Genomic DNA, 20,605 nt, shown 5'->3' with positions numbered 1-20,605 from the left:
GGTTTATGTATTTAATTTGACTTTCAATCTAATGGATGTGATTGTTCAATAATGAACAGTGGATGAGAGCGATTAAGAAAAAAAAAACATGTTTCACAACAAAATTTAGGTTGGATCAAATTTGACCTAATTATAAATAAAATTGACTTAATTGAATTAGATTAACTAGATGAAGTTGAATAATGAAATAAGGAATAAACATTTCAATAAAATATAACCAAACTTTAATTCAAAATCTTATTTATAAAATTTTAATTTTTCTAAATTTGTTTTAATTAATTTACACCAAATACATCTAATTTTGATATTTAATAAAATAATAATAATTTTTGAATTACAGGTTAGAAAAGAAACATTGGTATTGTCAGTATTTATTAGAAAAGTAGAGTTAAGAGAGAGAGGAGCAGAATGATGAACAAGAATGGAAACTGTAGAACGCCCCTGGTATGGTATCTCCCACTGTCTTTCCCTTTGCAATTACCACTTACCACCAACCCACACTCACTAACACTATATAAGCTTCTTCTCATTTCCACACTCTTCTCATTCCAAAAACTACAACACCTTCTCCATTCTCACTCTCTACAAACCTCAACTTCTCACTAAAACCAGTAGTTCAAGTTATGGACACTAAGATAGGTTCATTGGACGTCGCAAAGCCTCCCACCAACGACCTCGTATCCTGCAATCATGCCAACGCCACTGTCATCCATCCCAGCGTTCCTTCCGCCGTCATCAATGGCTGCGGAGACTCTACGCTCGGTGGCCACCTTGCGCGCCGCCTCGTCGAAATCGGTGTCACCGACGTCTTCTCCGTTCCCGGCGACTTCAACCTCACGCTGCTCGATCACCTCATCGCTGAGCCCGCGCTCAACGTCATCGGCTGCTGTAACGAGCTCAACGCCGGCTATGCTGCCGACGGCTACGCACGTGCGCGAGGCGTCGGTGCGTGCGTCGTCACGTTCACCGTCGGCGGGCTCAGCGTGCTCAACGCGATCGCCGGAGCGAACAGCGAGAACTTGCCCCTGATCTGCATCGTTGGTGGGCCTAACTCCAACGACTATGGCACCAATCGCATCCTCCACCACACCATCGGGTTACCCGATTTCAGCCAAGAGTTGAGGTGCTTTCAGACCATTACTTGCTTCCAGGTTCCAACTCTCTTCCTCTCTCTCACTCTCACGCTCACACACTCTGCTTTTTTTTTCTACCATTTTTTGTTAGTGTGGATGTGTCATGAAGTTAGAAAAAAAAATATGAATGATAACTCATGCACTGACCATCAGTGTCATCTACTCACAAACATCCCTGACATGAAACTCTTAATTAGAAAGCAAGAAAGAAGCAATTAATGAAGTACAGCAAATGCATGTTTTTTTTTTATATATATTATTACTTTTAATAATAGAAAATGAGAAAATAAAATGAATTGCCATTTTTCTCAGTTAATTTTAACTTAGAGAAGTTAAAATCAGTTTTTGGAAAAATGAAAGTGGTAAAAGTTGAAATGTAGGTTGATTTTAGCTTAATTTATTTTTCTCCTGAGATGTTTATCCAATTGAGAGGTTTATCCAGAAGTTAGTGTGCTTTTGTTTAGTTTTTACTGTGTTTGAGTTATGTGAAGTTTTTGTTTATTTTATGCTGAAGGCATTAATGTGGCTTTGTTTGATGTTAGGCTGTGGTGACTAACTTGGAAGATGCCCATGAGTTGATTGATACTGCAATCTCAACTGCACTGAAAGAAAGAAAGCCTGTGTATATAAGCATTAGTTGTAACTTGTCTGGGATTCCTCACCCCACCTTCAGCCGTGATCCAGTTCGTTTTTCGTTGTCTCCCAGGTAAGCTTTTTTATTTTATTTGTTGCTTTGTTCTTCATTGGAAACATTGGCGATTAGCTGTTTATGTTTGTGTTGTTTTTTTTGTAGATTGAGTAACAAGATGGGGCTTGAGGCAGCAGTGGAGGCAGCTGCAGAGTTCCTTAACAAGGCAGTGAAACCAGTGCTGGTGGGTGGTCCTAAACTGAGGGTGGCAGCAGCAGGTGAAGCCTTTGTTGAACTGGCTGATGCGTCTGGTTATGCGCTTGCTGTAATGCCATCAGCTAAAGGGCAGGTTCCAGAGCACCATCCTCATTTCATTGGAACTTATTGGGGTGCTGTGAGCACTGCCTTCTGTGCTGAGATTGTGGAATCTGCGGATGCATACTTGTTTGCTGGTCCCATTTTTAATGACTACAGCTCTGTGGGATATTCTCTTCTTCTCAAGAAGGAGAAGGCAATCATTGTACAGCCCGATCGGGTTGTGATTGCAAATGGACCTTCATTTGGGTGTGTGCTGATGAAGGATTTCCTCAAGGGACTCGCTAAGCGCCTCAAGCACAACAATACCTCATATGAAAATTACCACAGGATTTTTGTCCCTGAAGGTGTTCCTTTGCAGGCAGCACCAAAAGAACCTTTGAGGGTTAATGTTCTGTTCCAACATATACAAAAGATGTTGTCTGGTGAAACTGCTGTGATTGCAGAGACAGGGGACTCCTGGTTTAACTGCCAAAAGCTGAAATTGCCAAAGGGATGTGGGTAAGTATCTGATAGAGTGTATTTGTTGTGTTTAATTATCATCTTACTTAGAGTGTTTATAGCGGTAATAAAATTTTGGTTGACAGGTATGAGTTCCAAATGCAATATGGCTCAATTGGATGGTCTGTTGGTGCTACTCTTGGTTATGCTCAGGCTGTTCCTGAGAAGCGAGTGCTTGCCTTCATTGGTGATGGAAGTTTTCAGGTCTGTTTAGCATAACTACTTAAACCATGATGTCCATGAGAATCTGATGTATTTTCCTCAAGCATTTACAACTTTCCATAAATCTTCTCTCAAATTCCATTCTCAAACTGAATTATGATGTTTTAATTTTGTTTTTATTGTTTTGCAGATGACTGCCCAGGACGTGTCAACAATGCTGCGGTGTGGGCAAAAGACCATCATCTTTCTGATAAACAATGGTGGATACACCATTGAAGTTGAAATTCACGATGGACCGTACAATGTGATCAAGAACTGGAACTACACTGGGTTAGTAGATGCAATCCACAACGGTGAAGGAAAATGCTGGACTACCAAGGTGAGTTTCTTGAAATTATCCTCAAACATCATTGATGCAACATGGAGTGTGGAATATCTTGTATTCATTCATTCATGCATGGTTCATCTCAGGTGTTCTGTGAAGAGGAGCTAGTTGAAGCAATTGCCACAGCCACAGGACCCAAGAAAGACTCCTTTTGCTTCATTGAGGTGATTGCTCACAAGGATGACACCAGCAAAGAATTGCTTGAGTGGGGCTCAAGGGTCTGTGCTGCCAATAGCCGTCCTCCAAATCCTCAATAAACTTCCTACTTCATTCAGCCTATGTTTGAATTGCTGCAATTTCTTCTTTCACATGTCATTTCTAGGGAATTTACTTTCTATTAATGGCTTCTAGCTTCTTTGCAATTGAGAGACCTCTTGTTTGTGTAAATTCTTTAATTTGAGATAAAAATATTTATCCATCACCTTTGTTCATTTTTGTTTGTTAAAGCTTCTGTTAGATTTGGATTTTGGATGAAAACAACACTAGAATCTATCAGTGGTGCTGGTTGGTTTAATTTATTCTGATATTATTAAGTTGGAGCCTGTCGCATTCGTTAACAATAGTAAAAAGAAAACTTCCATTATTTTCTCATTGATGATGATGAATGCATGGACATGAATTATTGAGAAGATGGAATTTTTTATATTACAGGGTTGAAAATGGTCCACGCAATTTACAAGTGCATTGTATCACCAATTCATTCACATGATATTCTTTTGGGTTGAAAAGCATAGGTGAGGGAACTCGATGCTGTTTTAGATCCAATGTGTGGGTGATTTCGTAAAACATAAACTAACTTTGGATCGAGTTTGAGGTAATATAAAATCCAAAACCAATTAATTTCAATTTCTTTCTAAACTTTATTATTTTTGAAAAATATTGTTTTACCTTTTTAAAAATGATTTTCATATTACTCTTTCTGAAAATGATCTAAAACATATTTTATAAATTCTAGATTTACAATTTCGAAAGTTAAAAAGATATTCTAAAAATAATATTTCAGAATATTTTTTTTTCAGATTTATTATTCTAGAAACAGATTTTGTTTACTGAAACTCCTATATTCTCTCTTCTCTAATCAACCAAATCTATGAAAAGTAATTTTGAATATTCTGAAGAATGTAGGGTGCAGAAAGAAACACTCTTATATTGGTTTGAATCTCATACCAACCTAATTCATGCCTTCGCTTGATCAATTGGATTTTTTTACTATGCAAAATGTTTGAGAGGAAAGAAAAAGCTATATATATTATTTTGCCAAAAGTTTTATACATAGTTTTGTTATTAAAACTGTGTAAATAAATATTTTGTTATAATTAATTTGTATAAACTAAATAACAGAAAATTTATAAAAGTATAATTTTACCATAAAACTCTATGCACAATAATGTATATTTAAAAATTTGTATGATTGGTTTAGTCAAGTCTATTAGATGTATAATCACAAATTCAACACCCAAACCAATTACATGAAATTTAATTTGGTTAGAACAATTACACTAAAAAATTGAACTAATTTAATTAGTTTAATTTTCATTGCGAAGTTGATTGATTAAACTCAATAAATAAAAAAATATACTTATTTGATAATTTTGAAATAAAATTATACTTTTATGATAAAAATAAAGCAATAATCATGGAGGTTGTCTTTCCCGCCATGTTTATTCGTCGCCGACACGACGGCATGGGAGTGATTGTTGCAGCTTGATTTGACGGTATAGAATTTAAATGGGAGTGATAAGTTGAATTGAAATGATTTTTTTTTAATAAAATTTAAATTTATCTTTATTTAACAGCACTCATGCTATTTTTTTATCTGTTTAAAATATAATAAATTAATAAGTTAAATATGTTTTTTTTATCTATGTATAGTTTGTTCTTAATCCAAACTTTAGACTATATCCAAGTGTTTGTAGTATAAAAATGATTGGAATAGGTCATTATGTATGTAGAATTGATTTAATTTGAAGATTCACTTTATCAACCCATTGAAAATAGTTATAGTAGGCATCAATCTGCAATTAAAACAACAACGAATTTTGAAAAAAAACTAACAATTTTTGAAAAAAACTAATAATAATTTTATATGAAGGACTCATTCCAATCATTTCTATATTATAGGTATCTAGATGATTTAAAGTTTGAATTGGAAAAAAAACTAATTTCGTGTTATAAGAAAACATATTTAACCTTAAATTAATTAAAAAATAGCATAATAGAAAAATAGTTTTTTTTTATCTAATACTAGTTTATTGTATTTTAAATTTTATAAATTAAAAAAAATTTCCTTAACATTTTTTGTTTAAATTTTAAAAAGGTATTTTTTTAATACTTTTTTTATAAATATCAATAAAATATAAAAATCTCTTATTTATCTTAAAGATTATATTTTTATGAAAGTATTTCATACTCTTATTTTATTTTTAGTAACAATTCAAAATTATAAAAATAATAAAATTAATCAATGTACACTATGTATTAACAACTTATTATTTTTATATTTTTTTATAAATCTCATGCTAAGTACGTGCCATCACATAAAAAATAGCATAGAAATCAAAAAAGAAAAAAGAAAACAAACCAAACCCAAGAAAAAAGAAAACAAAACATGGGGGACTTGACCAAACCCATGCAAAAAAAAAAACTTCCATGAGTAGCCTAAATAACTATATTGGGAAAAAATTAAATAAAGAAAAGAAGGCAAACAAAAGAACATTCCATAATGCGTAGCTCTCATAAAGACAACAAAGAGAAATGATTGAATTCCAAAAATCCAATAAGATTAATCCTTGTTAGCATGTAATAAAATTCTATGATATTGATACATGTCATTACCATTACTCTTTTTTTGGTTGACCTATTTGGGAGGTCATCTTATTGACTTTCACTCTAACTTTAGGAGTATGTGCCTGATCTCTTGAAGGTTTGAACTAGTTCATTGTCTTCTCTTAATGATTCCTTATCCATATTTTTAGTCTATAATTTAAAGACTAAATTTGTTTTTTTTAAGAAAATATCAGTCGGGGTAGATTCAACTACATTTGTTGTCAAGATAGCACAACATAACTCTTGAGCCTCTTATTCACTTGAAATAAATTGAAAACAATTTTGTAAGACTAAATCTTGAGAAACAAATTTAGAAGTAACTCACTTGACAACAACTAATTTAGGACTTATTGCATGAGTTGCATATTTGAGATGAAAGAATCATTCTAAAAGACCATAATTTTCAAGAGGCAACGAGTCCTTTTTTTTTTTTGTAACAAATCATCATATTCATGGACATCCTCCAAAGATGGCATATAAAAAAAAACATCATCCTAAGATCTTGAACTAGCCCCTATATCTTCAGTAGATTTCTTAAACTTTTGACTTACAAGAGATCCACCATCCACCTAGCAACAACAACTTCAAAAAGGTTATCAAGATCAATAACAACTTCCTCAACTTCCACCATCCCTACATTATGAACATTACACCATATATTTGTATCTCTACCGCATAATTTTGTTTCTCAATGACACCAACCACTTCCTTGTGAGAGGCATCATTAGTTTCTTTGGTTTGGACAATCATAGGTTTATATTGTACAATAACAACCACAACAACAATAGGTGATTTGAGTGTGTTATTGAGGTTATCAGGATGTCTTATGCATTTAGAAATATCATGCCCTATCATTTTGCATGAAAAGCAAAATGGTGACAACTTCTCAAATTCAATATCTGCAATAAAAACAAAACCATGTCTTTCAACCAAGATTTGATTAGGCAAAACAGATAACATATCAATATCAACGAACACTCTAGCAAAAAAATCTCTAGATTTATTTATGGTGCAATCATCAAGAGAAAGATGAGTACCAATCCCTCTTGCTATAGAGAAAATTGCTTTTGGTTGCCAATATTCCATGGAAAGACCATAGATCCTGATCCAACATTAAGCTTTGGTGAATTTCATGAAAGATGACACAAAGTGTTTAGTTCCAGCAAATACTCTCAAGATACCCAAATTGATCTAAGACCTCATTGCTAGGACTCTTCTCATGTATTTAAGGGAATGATTTTTTTTTTATAAAACCATTTTTCGAAAAGAATAACTTTCTATGATCCGAGAGATTTCCAGACAAGATCCAACTTTTTGCACACATCCATATGACCTTTGGATAATATTATTCTTCCATGAAAGTGATTTTTACACTCTTTAAGACCTACGAGATACATATCTTCATCAATATAAACAAATATCAAATCTCCCTTGATGCAAGGAAAACAGAACTGTAAAAGAAGGATATCACAACTATTATTCAAAGCTTGTGTTGGAGATCCCACATCGACTAGAGATAAGGACATTTCATAATATATAAGTGGGTGCAAACCTCAACCCTATGAGCCGGTTTTATGGGGTTGAGTTAGGCTTAAAGTCCACTTCGTCATAGCTTGTGCAAAAAGTCTTCTTCTGTGCTTGATCCGCATAAGATGATTTGACTTGTGAAAAGCAATATTGGTCCTTGAGACACCCCAATAAATTTGAAAACCGGAAGAATTTGTCCTCATCCCACCAAAGGAAACCAACGCTTTAAACATGCGACAAACCAAGTTGTAAGGAATAAAACACTGGTACCAGTAAGAACGGCGGCAAACGAGACGATGATCATAAAACCAATACTGCAAATCAGACTGTAGCGAGACACCTAACACAAATACAAACATTTACAATATAATGTTAAAAAAAATCCTAAAGCCCTTAAGAACCTCTGACTCTTGTATGATCATCTGTTCGTATACATAATACAATTATTGCAATTCACAACACAACAAGAAAAGCAAGGGTAAGCTAGTGAAAATAAAATTCTACAATATACACAACTAAATCAAAAGAGAAAACCAAATTACATGAATAAATTTCTGAATTATTCAATCTTCTTCAAAACCCAACATAAAACAATCACATAGATCTCACATGGATCTACACATGCAAGATATTCAACAAACAGAATAACAACTGACACACCTTCTGGAAGACCCGTATTAAGTAAGTCCTATCAGAGACTAACACCTGATCCAAAGATTACCAACGAATCCAAGAGAAAGGATCAGGGTAAGTTCAATACAACCTAAGTTGTACATCTCATATGTCACAGTGTGCATGAACTCCCCCATCAGCTTCTCACCACTTGATATCTTAGTCTATATGACTTAGATCATCAGTGAAGCTCGAAGATCTTTGTTACCACATAGGCATCAATACTTAATACACAAACAAACATCAGTTCATACATTATCCCAAATGTATGAATTCAATTTCATACCATTTTCATCATACAATATCATTCAAAATGCAATCCACAACATTCAAAATCCTATTTAACATAAAAAAACAACACTTAAATACCAAACCATCAAAATCTAATATTTTTACAAGTTTAAACAATATATAAACAAACAACATCTCTGCAAGATAAATTGAATATTGGAACCACATCCCTTCCACATTCAGATCTTCTAGCCTAGGATATTATTAAAAATTAAAGTTAGCTTTCCTTACCTTAAATTCCTTATTCTGATAGAAATTCTACCTAAAAAAGGGGAACCACTCCAAAATTTAGGAATCTAGAGCAAGTTATCCAAACATTACTAAATTTTAGTATGAGCTTAATCAAGTTGAGAGAAACACTTTTCTCAACTGACCTTACTAAGATTGATTACTAAATCATAGAGAAAAACAAAGAATAAGAAATCTTTAGAGTAAAAATGAACTTACTTTATTTGAAAATTTGATTAGATAGAAATGTTTCTTAACTCCTTAACTAAAATAGATAAAAATTGGAAAATAAAATAAAATTAAGAGAGAAGAGAGAAAAGAAAAGTTGGAAAAAAGAAGAAATTACTATGAGGGGACAGTTTAGAGGGATTACAATTATGAAATCAATCTTATAGCGACATATTATTTTTATGTTATTATTGTTTTATTTTTAAAAAATTATAAAAGGTTATAGTGCCACTTTTTTCGTTTGTTATTGTAATAAAAATTATTATAATGTCGTTTTAATGGTTTAAAAGAAAGTACAAAAGGAAATGCTTATTCTTTTTGTTTTGGTTGGTATCTGCTACCATAACTTAATGGTAACTTATGGTTAGAGATGACAATGAGCTGCACAATTTTTCCATTACATGTGGATACATGCGAAAACAATATAAATTAATTCTAAAGTATCATTTAAATAAAAGTATATAATAAAATTAGGGTAAATAATTTTTATTTTCTAAAAAATAAACTTAAATAAATTGGACTATAATATTTTCTTTTTGAAAATTTAATTTTTAACAATAAATTCAAATTAAATTTTAAAAGTTTTCCAAAATTTATATTTTTTCACCAATAATTTTATTTTGATCCACTTAATTTTTTGATAATATATAAATAAAATTTCACTTACAATCACTAACAAGTATTGGTGGGTGGATTATGTCTTATTTATCTATAAATAAACCCAATATTGTAAATAGGAAAGTGAAAGGAAGAGTTAGGAGTGGAGCTTAAGCTTTTAGGTAGATTGTTAATTCAATTTAGGACACATATACTCTTCTATACTGCTATATAGGACACTTATACTCTTCTTTAATAGCTTAAGCTTTTAGGTAGATTGTTAATTCAATTTAGTATTGTAATTTACTTGACTAAATTATTCGAAATTCGAACCTCATGGTCATTGATGCATAGTTCTAGGAGAGTTGCATTACGAGGTTTATGGCCTTGAAATTTATCTATGTTTTTAAAGTGATTTTAATGTCTGGGAACAGTATAAAATATACAAAGTTGTTTTTGGGTCCTAGATTTTATTTTTCACATGAAAAAAATATTATTAAAAAAAAGAAAAAAAAAGAAAGAAAATACAAAAATATAAGAGACTAGATCAAAACTCATATGTTAACAAAAACGATATATAGGTAGACTATACCTATTTATAAAGAATTTTAAGAACATACTACATGAAAGTCTATTATATCAATGAAATGATTCTTTATGAATAAATCCTAAATTAGCCAACTAATCAGCACACGCATTCCCTTCACGAAAAATATGAGTAACCCTAAACCTGATTGTCCCACAGAAATTAAGACAAGTATTCCATCGATTACGAAGCATCCACGGAACATTAGTCCTAGCAGTAAACGCAACACAAACCAAGGCATAATCACATTCAAGCCAGACATTAGTAAGTCCCATCTTTTGAGCTTCCTCTATAACATGTATTACTCCATAAAACTCAGCAACCAAAACAGTCCGAACTTCAAGAAACGCTGAAAAAGCGCCAATAAATTCTCTCATACTCCCACGAAAAATACCTCCACAAGTAGAAAGACCAAGATACTCCCTAGCAGTCCTATCAATGTTAATTTTAACCCAGCCTGGTGAAGGAAATTACCATCTAACAGGAAGAGGAAGAAGAACTTTACCACTACGAGTCTTAATACCAAAAAATTTAATCACGTTGAAATCCAACATATCATTCTTCATTGAAGCTTTAGACTAATTTCCCACTAGACAAGTTAAATCTTTAATTACCGAAATAGCCTTAGAAACCTCAATCTTATGCTGAAATCTAGCATAATTCCTCATACGTCATAACATCCATATAGAAAAGGTTATCACAACAAGTTTAATCAATTTAACCAAAGGACTACCACCACTCTTAATAAAATAAAGAAGATCATTCTTATTAGAGAAATGAGAAGTAAGAAAAATCTCTCGAACCCAACTCCAAATATGCAATGCATTAGAACATTAAAAAAAGATGTTGAATAGATTCTTCATGTTTTTCACAAAGCGTACACATAGAACATATATGCAAACCCTTGTTCTGAATATGTTGATATGTAAAAAGTCGCCCATGAAATTTTTTCCAAAGTACTAGAGTTTTGGAAGGCGGAATAAATGAAGACCAAATGAATTTACCCCAACCACATGGAACTCCTGGTTTCAAGAAAAAAATCCTAGCCGATTTAAGAGTGAAACGACCAGACTCATTTAGAATCCAATTAGGAATATCATGTTCCTCTCTAACCATGATATGATTAAAAAAAATGAGGAATCTGCTGTAAAGATAAGGGAATATTTCAATCACAATCTTTCTAAAATTGAGAAACGGTATCCGGAATGCTAGCACCATCAGATAACCCTGCAATATTTGCTAAAGAAGTAGTAGAACACCATTTATCATTCCAAAAATTAATAAAAGAACCTGTACCAATAGTCCAGGAAGTATAATAAAGTATGGTAGAATAAAATTGCTTAATTCCAAGCCAAAGAGAGGAGGATCTATAAACCATTCTAAACTCGTATTTTGATTTAAGAACCCTAGCTTTCAAGAGTAAAAACCAAGGCCGGTTGCTATAAGCAAAGTTCCAAACAAGCTTAAGAAGATATGCATTATTTTCATGATGAAGATTAATAATATTCAAGCCTCCATCCTCAAGAGGTGAACAAATTTTCGTCCAATTAACGATAGCGATACCTTTTTTCAGAATATCACCAGTCCAAATAAAATTTCGACATCACTGCTCAACTTGCTTAATAAGTGAAACATGTCATTTATACATATTAAAACTATAAGCTAAAAATTCAGTAATCACCGTATTGACCAGCTGAATCTGACTCATCATGTTAACAGATTTACCTTTCCAAGATGCTAGCTTCAATTTGACTTTATCAGCCAAAGATTGAAGAAATCGACACTTTGGAGCACCAACAAAGATAGACACTCCTAAATAATTGAAAGGCAAACAACCATGACTACAAGAAAGAATATTTTGAATTTTGGTGACAAATCTTGGAGAATTATCCATGGTGAAGAAACTACTTTTAGAGTTATTAATATATTGACCAAAAAAATCACCATATGTTTTAAGAAAAGTACTCAAATTTCTAAGAGACTTAATATCCCTCCTACAAAAAATAAATATGTCATCATCATACAAAATATGAGAGGGAGTGAGATAACCTTGCGGACTGACCATATTTAAAATCTTTTTATCATTCACAAGCTTAGAGATACCTCTACTAAGAACTTCCTCTGCAAGATAGAAAAGTAAAGGAGACAATGAATCACCTTGTCTTACACCTCGACTGCAGGGAAAAAAATTCACCAAACTACCACTTATTCTGATATAAAGCATAGTTGAACAGAGAATTGTACTAATCCAATCGACAAACGAGGGGTGAAAACCAAAGCGTTTCAAAACTAATAATAAGAACTTCCAACTCAGAGTGTCAAAAGCTTTATGAATATCAACTTTGTAAGCCACATTACATCCTCTAACCTTTTTAGATGTTAATAACTTCAGAAGCAATACTAATGCAATCCTGAATCTGTCTACCCTGCACAAACCCATGTTGATTAGGAGAAATTATTCTAGCAGCCACAAGTGCAAGCCTATCCGCTAGTATCTTGAAAATAATCTTAAATTTGAAATCAACAACAACAATTTAGCCTGTAATATTTCTTTTTATAGTAATCATAGTATTTTTCTTTTATAGACAACTTTTGGCGACATGACATCTACTTTATGTCCACTAAAAAGTTATAAGTTCTATGTTTTCCACAACAAAATGATTTTTTGACACCTATATTTCACTCTACACTCCAATAAATATTAATATTTTAATCATTTATAATTTTTTTAATTTTGAAAATTATTTTAACATTTTGTATTTTGATTATATTTTCATTAAGATTTTTTTTTATTTTTTTAATTATAAATATTAATATTTTGTAGTGAGTGTAAAGTGGAACAATGTGTCAAAATATCACCAACCCTTCCACAATGTCCTCTTTACACAAAGTAACTTCTTGAACAAACATATAATCCCTTCTTTAAATTACATCTTTCTTAACATTTTCAAAATCTGTCAAAAATAAGAGTTTCATTTACTAATTTTTTTTAATACATTTAACTTTTTCTAAATCTCAATATTTTTACTTATATATTTAAAAAAAACCTTAATAATCTCTTTTAAAACAAAACTTTATTTTTTTTATCAATCGAGTAGAACATCTAAACAAGTTTTTACATCAATACCATTCTCAAACAGTTCAATTTTCATCCATATACACTATTCATTTTTTACCCACCACAGGGTAAAAAACTTTAAACTCTTTCACTTGATCCTCTTAGGCAATGGAACTGACGTTGATCTGAGTTATTTGTAGATATACTAAATTCTTGGAACTATGTCTCTTCTCTTTTGTGTAGAGGGATTTTAATAACTTGTTTATTACAATGATACTTAATTATGTCTTTATTATATATTAGGTATTTTCTTTACTTCCTTATAAACTAGACTCGTTTGGATATTGTAGGTACATGAAAATCTATATAGAAAATTATACTTTTCAGAACTTTTCAAAAAGGGTATAATACGATGGAGTTGTGACTAAATTATGGGATGCAACCTTAGAAAAATCAAGAAAATATGAAAGACTATAAACATACCAAGAAAAAAAAATAAAACAATGGAATCCAAAACGTCAATGTGGAAGCAAACTTAAGAAAAATGAAGTTTCTAGAAAAAAGTCATGGCTTAGAAATATTTGAAGAAATCGATAAAGCAGTTATTGATCTTTCTAGGTATTTTTACCTGGTTTTTTCGAGTGTAGATTTGCTTGACTAGTTTGGAATCATTGTTTTGAATGAATTGGAGTGCAGTTCGTGTCTCACAATGTTTATTTGCTGAATTTTTTTCAGTTCAGACCCAAAAATGCTTCAGGCGAAGTATGGGGAGCGGTTTTGGTTGTAGTGGTAAGCGAGTTGTGGAAGCATAAAAATAATGTAATTTTTAATAAGGGTGTGATGTTTTAGAAGTTTTTGCCTTGATTCAATTAAAAGCTTCGTCGTGAGTCACTGCCAAGTCTCATGCTACGTTTTTCTCCTTTTCTAACCGGTGTCTTGACCCTCTGGTCTGTATGATGATGATTTGTTGATGTTTTTTTTTCCATAAGTTTAATCTTTTAGATGGGATCTCAGTGTATAATTAGGTGAGTTGACTTAAGTTTTTTTTTTTTTCTTACGGGTTGAACCACTCTTTTATTGATTTTTTATTACTGATAAAAAAATAAAGAAAAAACATTGGACCTGATCCTAGAACCTTAGGTCATTGGTTTCAAAAGTTTCTTCCTCCTGGAATCTCTTTTGAAAGCATGCATTGCAACCATTCGTTGTAGCAGCGGTGATGCCATGCTATTTATAATCCTTCCCTCTTCAAATTTGTTGCTTAATTGCTGTTTATCTGTTTTCATCACATCAATGACTTAATCCATGAGAAAAATATAATAACTCAATATTTCAAAGAAATAGAATTATTGAATGAGAAAGGAGAGAGAGAACTGCTCACATTCAGTGTAAATGGAAGTTGAAAAGTTTGAATTCTGAACATTAAAACCTGCAAGAGACTCCAGAGTCCTGAATAAACAGAGCCTGAATAAATAAGTACAATAAATATAAATGATTTTGGTTTAAATGATAAATGAGTAAAAAATTAAATATTTTTTGAAAATTAATGTTCTCAAAGACCTTTGGTCTCTACCCGGACCTGATGAAAAAAATGGGATCACATCTTATGGACTCGTTGAGAATAATTCTGATCTAGTTCATGGCCTATTAGAAGTAGAAGGCGCTCTGGTGGGATCCTCACTACTTACCATCATTCCTCATATTATTTGATTTAGATCCTTATCTTAGTGGCAAGATGACTTCTCAACAGGATATGAACGCGCTTTATCCTCTTGCTGGGAGAGGAGTGAAGCTGCTGTACCAATAAGTGAAAGAAAAGAGCGGACCGCACCGCAACTAGACCTGAGAAAAGACTTTACCCTATGAATGTGCTGAGGAAGATGAGAGGGGGTCCCCCATTCTATGACTGGCAAGGAGAGTTCAGGCATCAGAACAGGAGCTAGACCTCTCAATGAATCTAAGCGACTATCACCCGGTTGCAGGGAAGGAAGGACTGGTATTTTATGAGAGTTTTAAAATCCACAGTATTTTACATAAATTATGAAATTCACAGTATTTTATATTTTATGGAGGTTTTTATAAATCATTAAAAAATTATTTTATCAATTTAATCATTCTTAACAAGCTTAGAATTTGCTTTAACTTTTATAATTAAATTAATAAAATATTTGATATTTTATTTAGATAAGTTTTGAATGTTGAAGAAAAAATAAAGTAGTTTTTAAAAAGTATTGTAGTTAAGTAAAATGAAAATAAATAACAATACCAAAGTAAATTAAAAATTAAAAATTAATTAATTATAAATATATTAATTATCACAAAAAAGTTATTCAAAGAAATCTTCTAATTATCTCCTAAATGTAAGAGATAAGAAAGAAAAAATAGAAGAGAAGATAACAACATATAAGAGTAGAAGAGTTTTTGAATTTCGTCACGATTTTGTTTATAAAAAACGTTTTAATGGATTAAGGAAGAAAAGTATTGTATTTAAACTGACATTGATCTCGACTCCTAAGTAATGCAAGATTATATTAGAAAATAATAATTAAAAAATATTTTAAATTAAAGTAATTTTATCAAATAAATGCATCTTGAACTTTAATTTCACTTGGAAAATTAGAAAAAATAAGTTTTATAAAGCTTTAACCTATATCAATTCATTTGCATTCTTAACCGTGAACTACGTCAAGAAGAACGTGGGACTCAATTTGAAATTTAAAGTTTCGATGCTCAATTCTCCAATTAACAAAACTGATGAAATACGTAGCTAACAAAATTTTATCTTTTATTTTTAACATATCACAAAAAATAAAATTCAACAATATACACATGAAAAACAGTGCCAGGTTTATCGTGTATATTTCTTTTCCCTAAAATGTAATATTTACTTTTTGAATAAACTAGAGATTATTATAATTTCATCTAAACCAACTGTGTTCAATAAAATAAACGGAATTTTATTAAGATCAGAAATAATTTTGATAACCATGTAGTGAATTTTAAAATGATTTCTTGCTATCTCTTCATATAACTTTTTTTTTGTTACAGATATTCATATAAATTTGCGTGGGAGGTCACAAAGTGTCAAATAAATTTTATTTTTTTATAAGTTAAATTATTAAAGACTGACATTCTAATGTCTTATTTACATTCATTTAATAATTAAATATATTATTATTTTATTTTATTTTTTTATATTAATTATTAAAAAATATTATATTTTATTATTAAAAAGGTATCAGATATATTATTATTTTATTTAAAAAAATTATATTAATTTTTTAAAGAAAACATAATATTTTGTTATTAAAAGAGATTATAAAGTGAAGTGAGAGAAAAAATGAATGATAAATAATTTTTTTCTTAAAAGAAAAAAGTCTTCAGACAAGAAATGTCTAGGAAAATGAACGCAATAATGGCAACGTTGTTTTTCTTTGTTTTCTAGTTGGATAATTAATAGCAAGAAAATCAGAAACAGAGTGAGAAAAAAAGAAAGAAAGAAAGAAAAGTGGTACCTTAGGAAGACGTGATTTACTTTGAATTTAGCTTCACCCATCTTACACTTTCTCAATCAACTTTTCCTCTCACTCTTCGTTGGAACATGTCAAACACTCTAACATTAGGTTTAATTATACTTATATATATATTCTTTGGCAAATTGCATTGAAAGATAAACACTGGAAAAAGAAGGGTCCATAAGCCATCATTAGCCTGTTTGCTTCTTCGGTCTGTGTTTTTGGGTTCATTGTGTGTCTTTCTCACTGAACTCCAATGAGAATTTTCCATGTTCCTTTCCTTTTCATCATATTATGTTACTGCTTTTGGATACATCACACTGTTTATTTCACCGGTGTTTCTGGTCAAATTGTTGAGGGTCAACAACAATCATTGCTAAAACTGAAGAACAGCCTCAAATTCGAGCAAGAAAAATCTCACAAACTTGTGTTCTGGAATTCAAGCATAGATTGCTGTAAGTGGACAGGTGTAACCTGTGATAAGGAGGGACAGGTTATTGGCCTTGATCTGAATGGAGAATCAATCAATGGTGGATTTGACAACTCAAGTACTCTTTTCAACCTGCAAAGTCTCCGGATATTGAATTTGTCTGTTAATAATTTCAGTTCTGAGATACCATCCGGATTCAGCAAGTTGAAGAACTTAACATATCTGAATTTGTCTCATGCTGGTTTTGTGGGGCAGATTCCAATAGAGATTTCTTCCCTGACAAGGTTGGTAACTCTTGATATCTCTTCTCTTTCCTTTTTATTTGGGAAACCGCTGAAACTTGAAAAAATAGATTTGCAAATGCTTGTCAAAAACCTCACCATGATTAGACAATTGTATATGGATGGTGTGAGTGTATCAGCCAAGGGAAATGAATGGATCAATGCTTTGTTGCAGCTACATAGCCTGCAGGAGCTGAGCATGTCAAACTGCAATCTCTCAGGACCCCTTGATCCTTCCCTAACAAGACTTCAAAACCTATCAATCATTCGTCTTGATCAAAACAATTTTTCATCCTCGGTGCCAAAAAACTTTGCTGATTTTCCAAATTTAGTAATCCTCCACCTTAGTTCTTGTGGATTGACAGGAATATTTCCAGAGAAGATCTTTCAGGTGACAACATTGTCTGACATAGACTTATCATATAACGATTATCTTAATGGATCTTTGCCTGGATTACCTCTGAATGGTTCCCTTCAGAAATTAATTGTGAGTCACACAAGGTTCTCAGGAGCATTACCAACTTCTATTGGTAATCTTAAGCAGTTATCCATCTTAGATCTTTCTAATTGCCATTTTAACGGAACACTACCCAGTTCAATGTCAGGACTCAAGGAACTCACTTCTCTGCTATTGTCGTTTAATAACTTTACTGGTCCAATTCCGTCCTTGAATATGTTCAGGAACCTCACGCATTTAGACTTCTCACACAATAACTTCACAGGTTCCATCACTTATGCTCACTTGGAAGGCCTAAGAAAGCTGGTCCAAATTGATTTACAGGACAATTTACTTGATGGAAACATTCCTTCTTCTCTTTTTGCACTTCCATCGGTGCAAAGGATTTATCTTTCCAACAACCATTTTTGTGGACAGCTTGATAAATTTTCAAATATCTCCTCCTCCATGTTAGAGAGTCTTGATTTAAGAAGTAATAATTTAGAAGGCCCCATTCCTGCATCTATTTTTAATCTCACGTCTCTTATTGTCCTCCAATTGTCATTCAACAAGTTAAAAGGCACAATAAAGCTAGATGTGATTCAGAGACTTCCAAAACTAAGTAAACTAGCTCTTTCACACAACAACTTGTCAGTAGACACAAATCTTACAGATGTAGGCTTTGTATCTTCCTTACACAATATGAGCAGTTTAGAGTTGGCTTCCTGCCACCTGACAGAGTTCCCTAGTTTCTTGAGAAACCATTCCAAAATAACCACTTTAGACCTCTCAAGCAACCATATTCAAGGATCTATACCAACATGGATCTGGCAACTTGACTCTCTTGCTCAATTAAATCTTTCTCACAATTTGCTCACCAGTTTAGAAGGATCTGTGCAGAACACTAGTTCCTATCTGAGCCTCATTGACCTTCATGCTAACAAACTCCAAGGGAAGCTACAAATATTTCCAGTGAATGTCACTTATTTGGACTATTCAAGCAACAATTTCAATTTTATTTCATCAGATGTTGGTACTCGTATGTCTCGCATAATTTTCTTGTCTCTGTCCAAAAATAATTTATCCGGGAGTATTCCTCAATTCCTGTGCAATAGTTCAAGTCTGCTAGTTCTGGATGTTTCTTATAATAACTTCGATCGGAAAATTCCAGAGTGCTTAACACAGAGTGAGACACTTGTGGTATTAAATCTTCAACATAACAAGTTTAAAGGCAGCATTCCAGATAAATTTCCAGTACCTTGTGCTCTAAAAACTCTGGATCTGAATAGCAATCAATTGCAAGGCCCAATTCCCAAATCTATTGCAAATTGCACATCATTAGAGGTGTTGGATCTTGGAAACAATGAGGTAGATGATGTATTTCCATTCTTCTTAAATATAATATCCACACTCCGCGTCCTGGTTTTGAGGAGAAACAAATTTCATGGTCACATTGCATGTCCTCGTACCAGTGATTTTTGGGATATGCTTCAAATTGTTGATGTGGCTTTCAACAATTTCAGTGGCTTACTTCCAGAAAAATGCTTCAAAACCTGGAAAGCAATGATGCTTGATGAAGATCGTGTATCCAAATTCAGTCACATAGAATCTAAGATCCTTACATTTGATGGTATATATTATCATGATTCTGTGACACTTACAGTCAAAGGTTTGCAGTTAGAGTTTGTCAAAGTCCTGAATCTCGTCACATCTGTTGACTTCTCATCCAACAATTTTGATGGAACAATACCTGAAGAGCTTATGGATTTTACTGGACTTTATGCTCTCAACTTGTCTCATAATGGTTTAACAGGCCAAATCCCTTCATCTATAGGGAATTTAAAACAGCTTGAGTCATTGGACCTGTCAAGCAACAATCTTGGTGGTGAAATTCCCACACAATTTGAACGTTTAAATTTCCTCTCATACCTGAACCTTTCCTTTAACCGTCTGGTGGGAAAAATCCCTGTAGGTAGGCAAATTCAAACATTTGACGCATCTTCCTATGTTGGTAATGCAGACTTATGTGGAATTCCTTTGAATATGTGTCCTGATCAGCGCAATTCAAAATCTGAAGTACATACAGATTCTGGTGCTAAATTTGACTGGACTTTTGTATCAATTGGAGTTGGTTTTGGGGTTGGAGCAGGAATGGTCGTGGCTCCATCATTGTTTTTGGAGAGCCTGAAAAAATGGAGCAACCATATAATCGATAAAGCTCTCCTAGTTATTCTTCCAATGCTTGGTTTGACTTGGATACCTATTCATGATGACGATGACGAAGATACAGAGGAAGAGACTAAGAAAAATAACTCAGATATGGAAGAGGATTGTGATTACAATGAGATACAAGATAACTTGGTCCATCAAAGGTTTCGAGGGAGGTACTGTGTCTTGTGTTCCAAGCTTCATATCAGTAACAAGAAGGTAATTCATGATCCAAGGTGTACATGTTTCCCATCACCTCCCATTTCAACATCAACTTATCCAGATTCATATTCTTCTCATTCACACTAATGATGAAAACATGCACATCTGTTCCTTTTGTTTTCCCTTTATTCTTTGTTCAGATTAGATACATGTATGTACCTGCCTACCACTCCGATTGTTCCCTTTATTCTTTGTTCTATTATGTATGCACCTGCACATAGAAATTGAACCCAAGGGTGGCAAAATACAATGAGAGAAAGCATGTCCCTCTCTTTTGAGGTAGTTTTTGTGGGTATTCTATGCCAATGCACAGTGCTCTCGCTCAGGGTTTTCATCAAACACTTGAGACGCAATAAAAGGCTAAAAAATTACAGAG

The 20,605-nt window shown here is 32.6% G+C and overlaps 3 protein-coding genes across 3 annotated transcripts; 2 read left to right on the top strand and 1 right to left on the bottom strand.

Annotated features, from left to right (window-relative positions):
- The first annotated feature begins 373 nt into the window (after positions 1–373).
- Positions 374–3,555, top strand: LOC137823912 (pyruvate decarboxylase 2). The gene is made up of 6 exons (XM_068629249.1): positions 374–1,151; positions 1,676–1,839; positions 1,927–2,577; positions 2,664–2,781; positions 2,930–3,118; positions 3,211–3,555. Exons 1-6 carry the CDS (start codon positions 624–626, stop codon positions 3,379–3,381), a joined length of 1,821 nt encoding a protein of 606 aa, XP_068485350.1. The 5' UTR covers positions 374–623; the 3' UTR covers positions 3,382–3,555.
- Positions 3,556–6,444: 2,889 nt separating this feature from the next.
- On the bottom strand, positions 6,445–7,036 carry LOC150025400 (uncharacterized). The gene is made up of 2 exons (XM_090294014.1): positions 6,623–7,036; positions 6,445–6,519 (listed from the first exon to the last, which is right to left on the bottom strand). The coding sequence occupies exons 1-2, from the start codon at positions 7,034–7,036 to the stop codon at positions 6,445–6,447; spliced, it is 489 nt and encodes a 162-aa protein (XP_090150140.1).
- A 9,746-nt stretch (positions 7,037–16,782) lies between these two features.
- Positions 16,783–20,511, top strand: LOC137826055 (receptor-like protein 49). The gene is given in 3 exon segments (XM_068631897.2): positions 16,783–17,349; positions 17,352–17,366; positions 17,539–20,511. Coding segments are annotated over 3 exon segments (3,234 nt in total). The 5' UTR covers positions 16,783–16,908; the 3' UTR covers positions 20,317–20,511.
- Positions 20,512–20,605: the final 94 nt, after the last annotated feature.

This window comes from Phaseolus vulgaris, chromosome 8, assembly GCF_051622355.1.
Source record: "Phaseolus vulgaris cultivar YP4 chromosome 8, ASM5162235v1, whole genome shotgun sequence".
NCBI classification, from domain to species: Eukaryota; Viridiplantae; Streptophyta; class Magnoliopsida; order Fabales; family Fabaceae; genus Phaseolus; species Phaseolus vulgaris.
Note: the sequence above shows the minus strand (reverse complement) of the source record. Positions and strands in the feature narration are given on the sequence as shown.

Bases quoted from the DNA above. Each gene is read 5' to 3' on its own strand.
- LOC137823912 (XM_068629249.1), top strand. From the start codon at position 624: ATGGACACTAAGATAGGTTCATTGGACGTCGCAAAGCCTCCCACCAAC. The intron at 1,840-1,926 runs GTAAGCTTTTTT...TTTTTTTTGTAG, and splicing joins CGTTTTTCGTTGTCTCCCAG to ATTGAGTAACAAGATGGGGC. The intron at 3,119-3,210 runs GTGAGTTTCTTG...GGTTCATCTCAG, and splicing joins GAAAATGCTGGACTACCAAG to GTGTTCTGTGAAGAGGAGCT.
- LOC150025400 (XM_090294014.1), bottom strand. From the start codon at position 7,036: ATGGAATATTGGCAACCAAAAGCAATTTTCTCTATAGCAAGAGGGATT. The intron at 6,520-6,622 runs GTAGAGATACAA...TGTTGTTGCTAG, and splicing joins TTGAGAAACAAAATTATGCG to GTGGATGGTGGATCTCTTGT.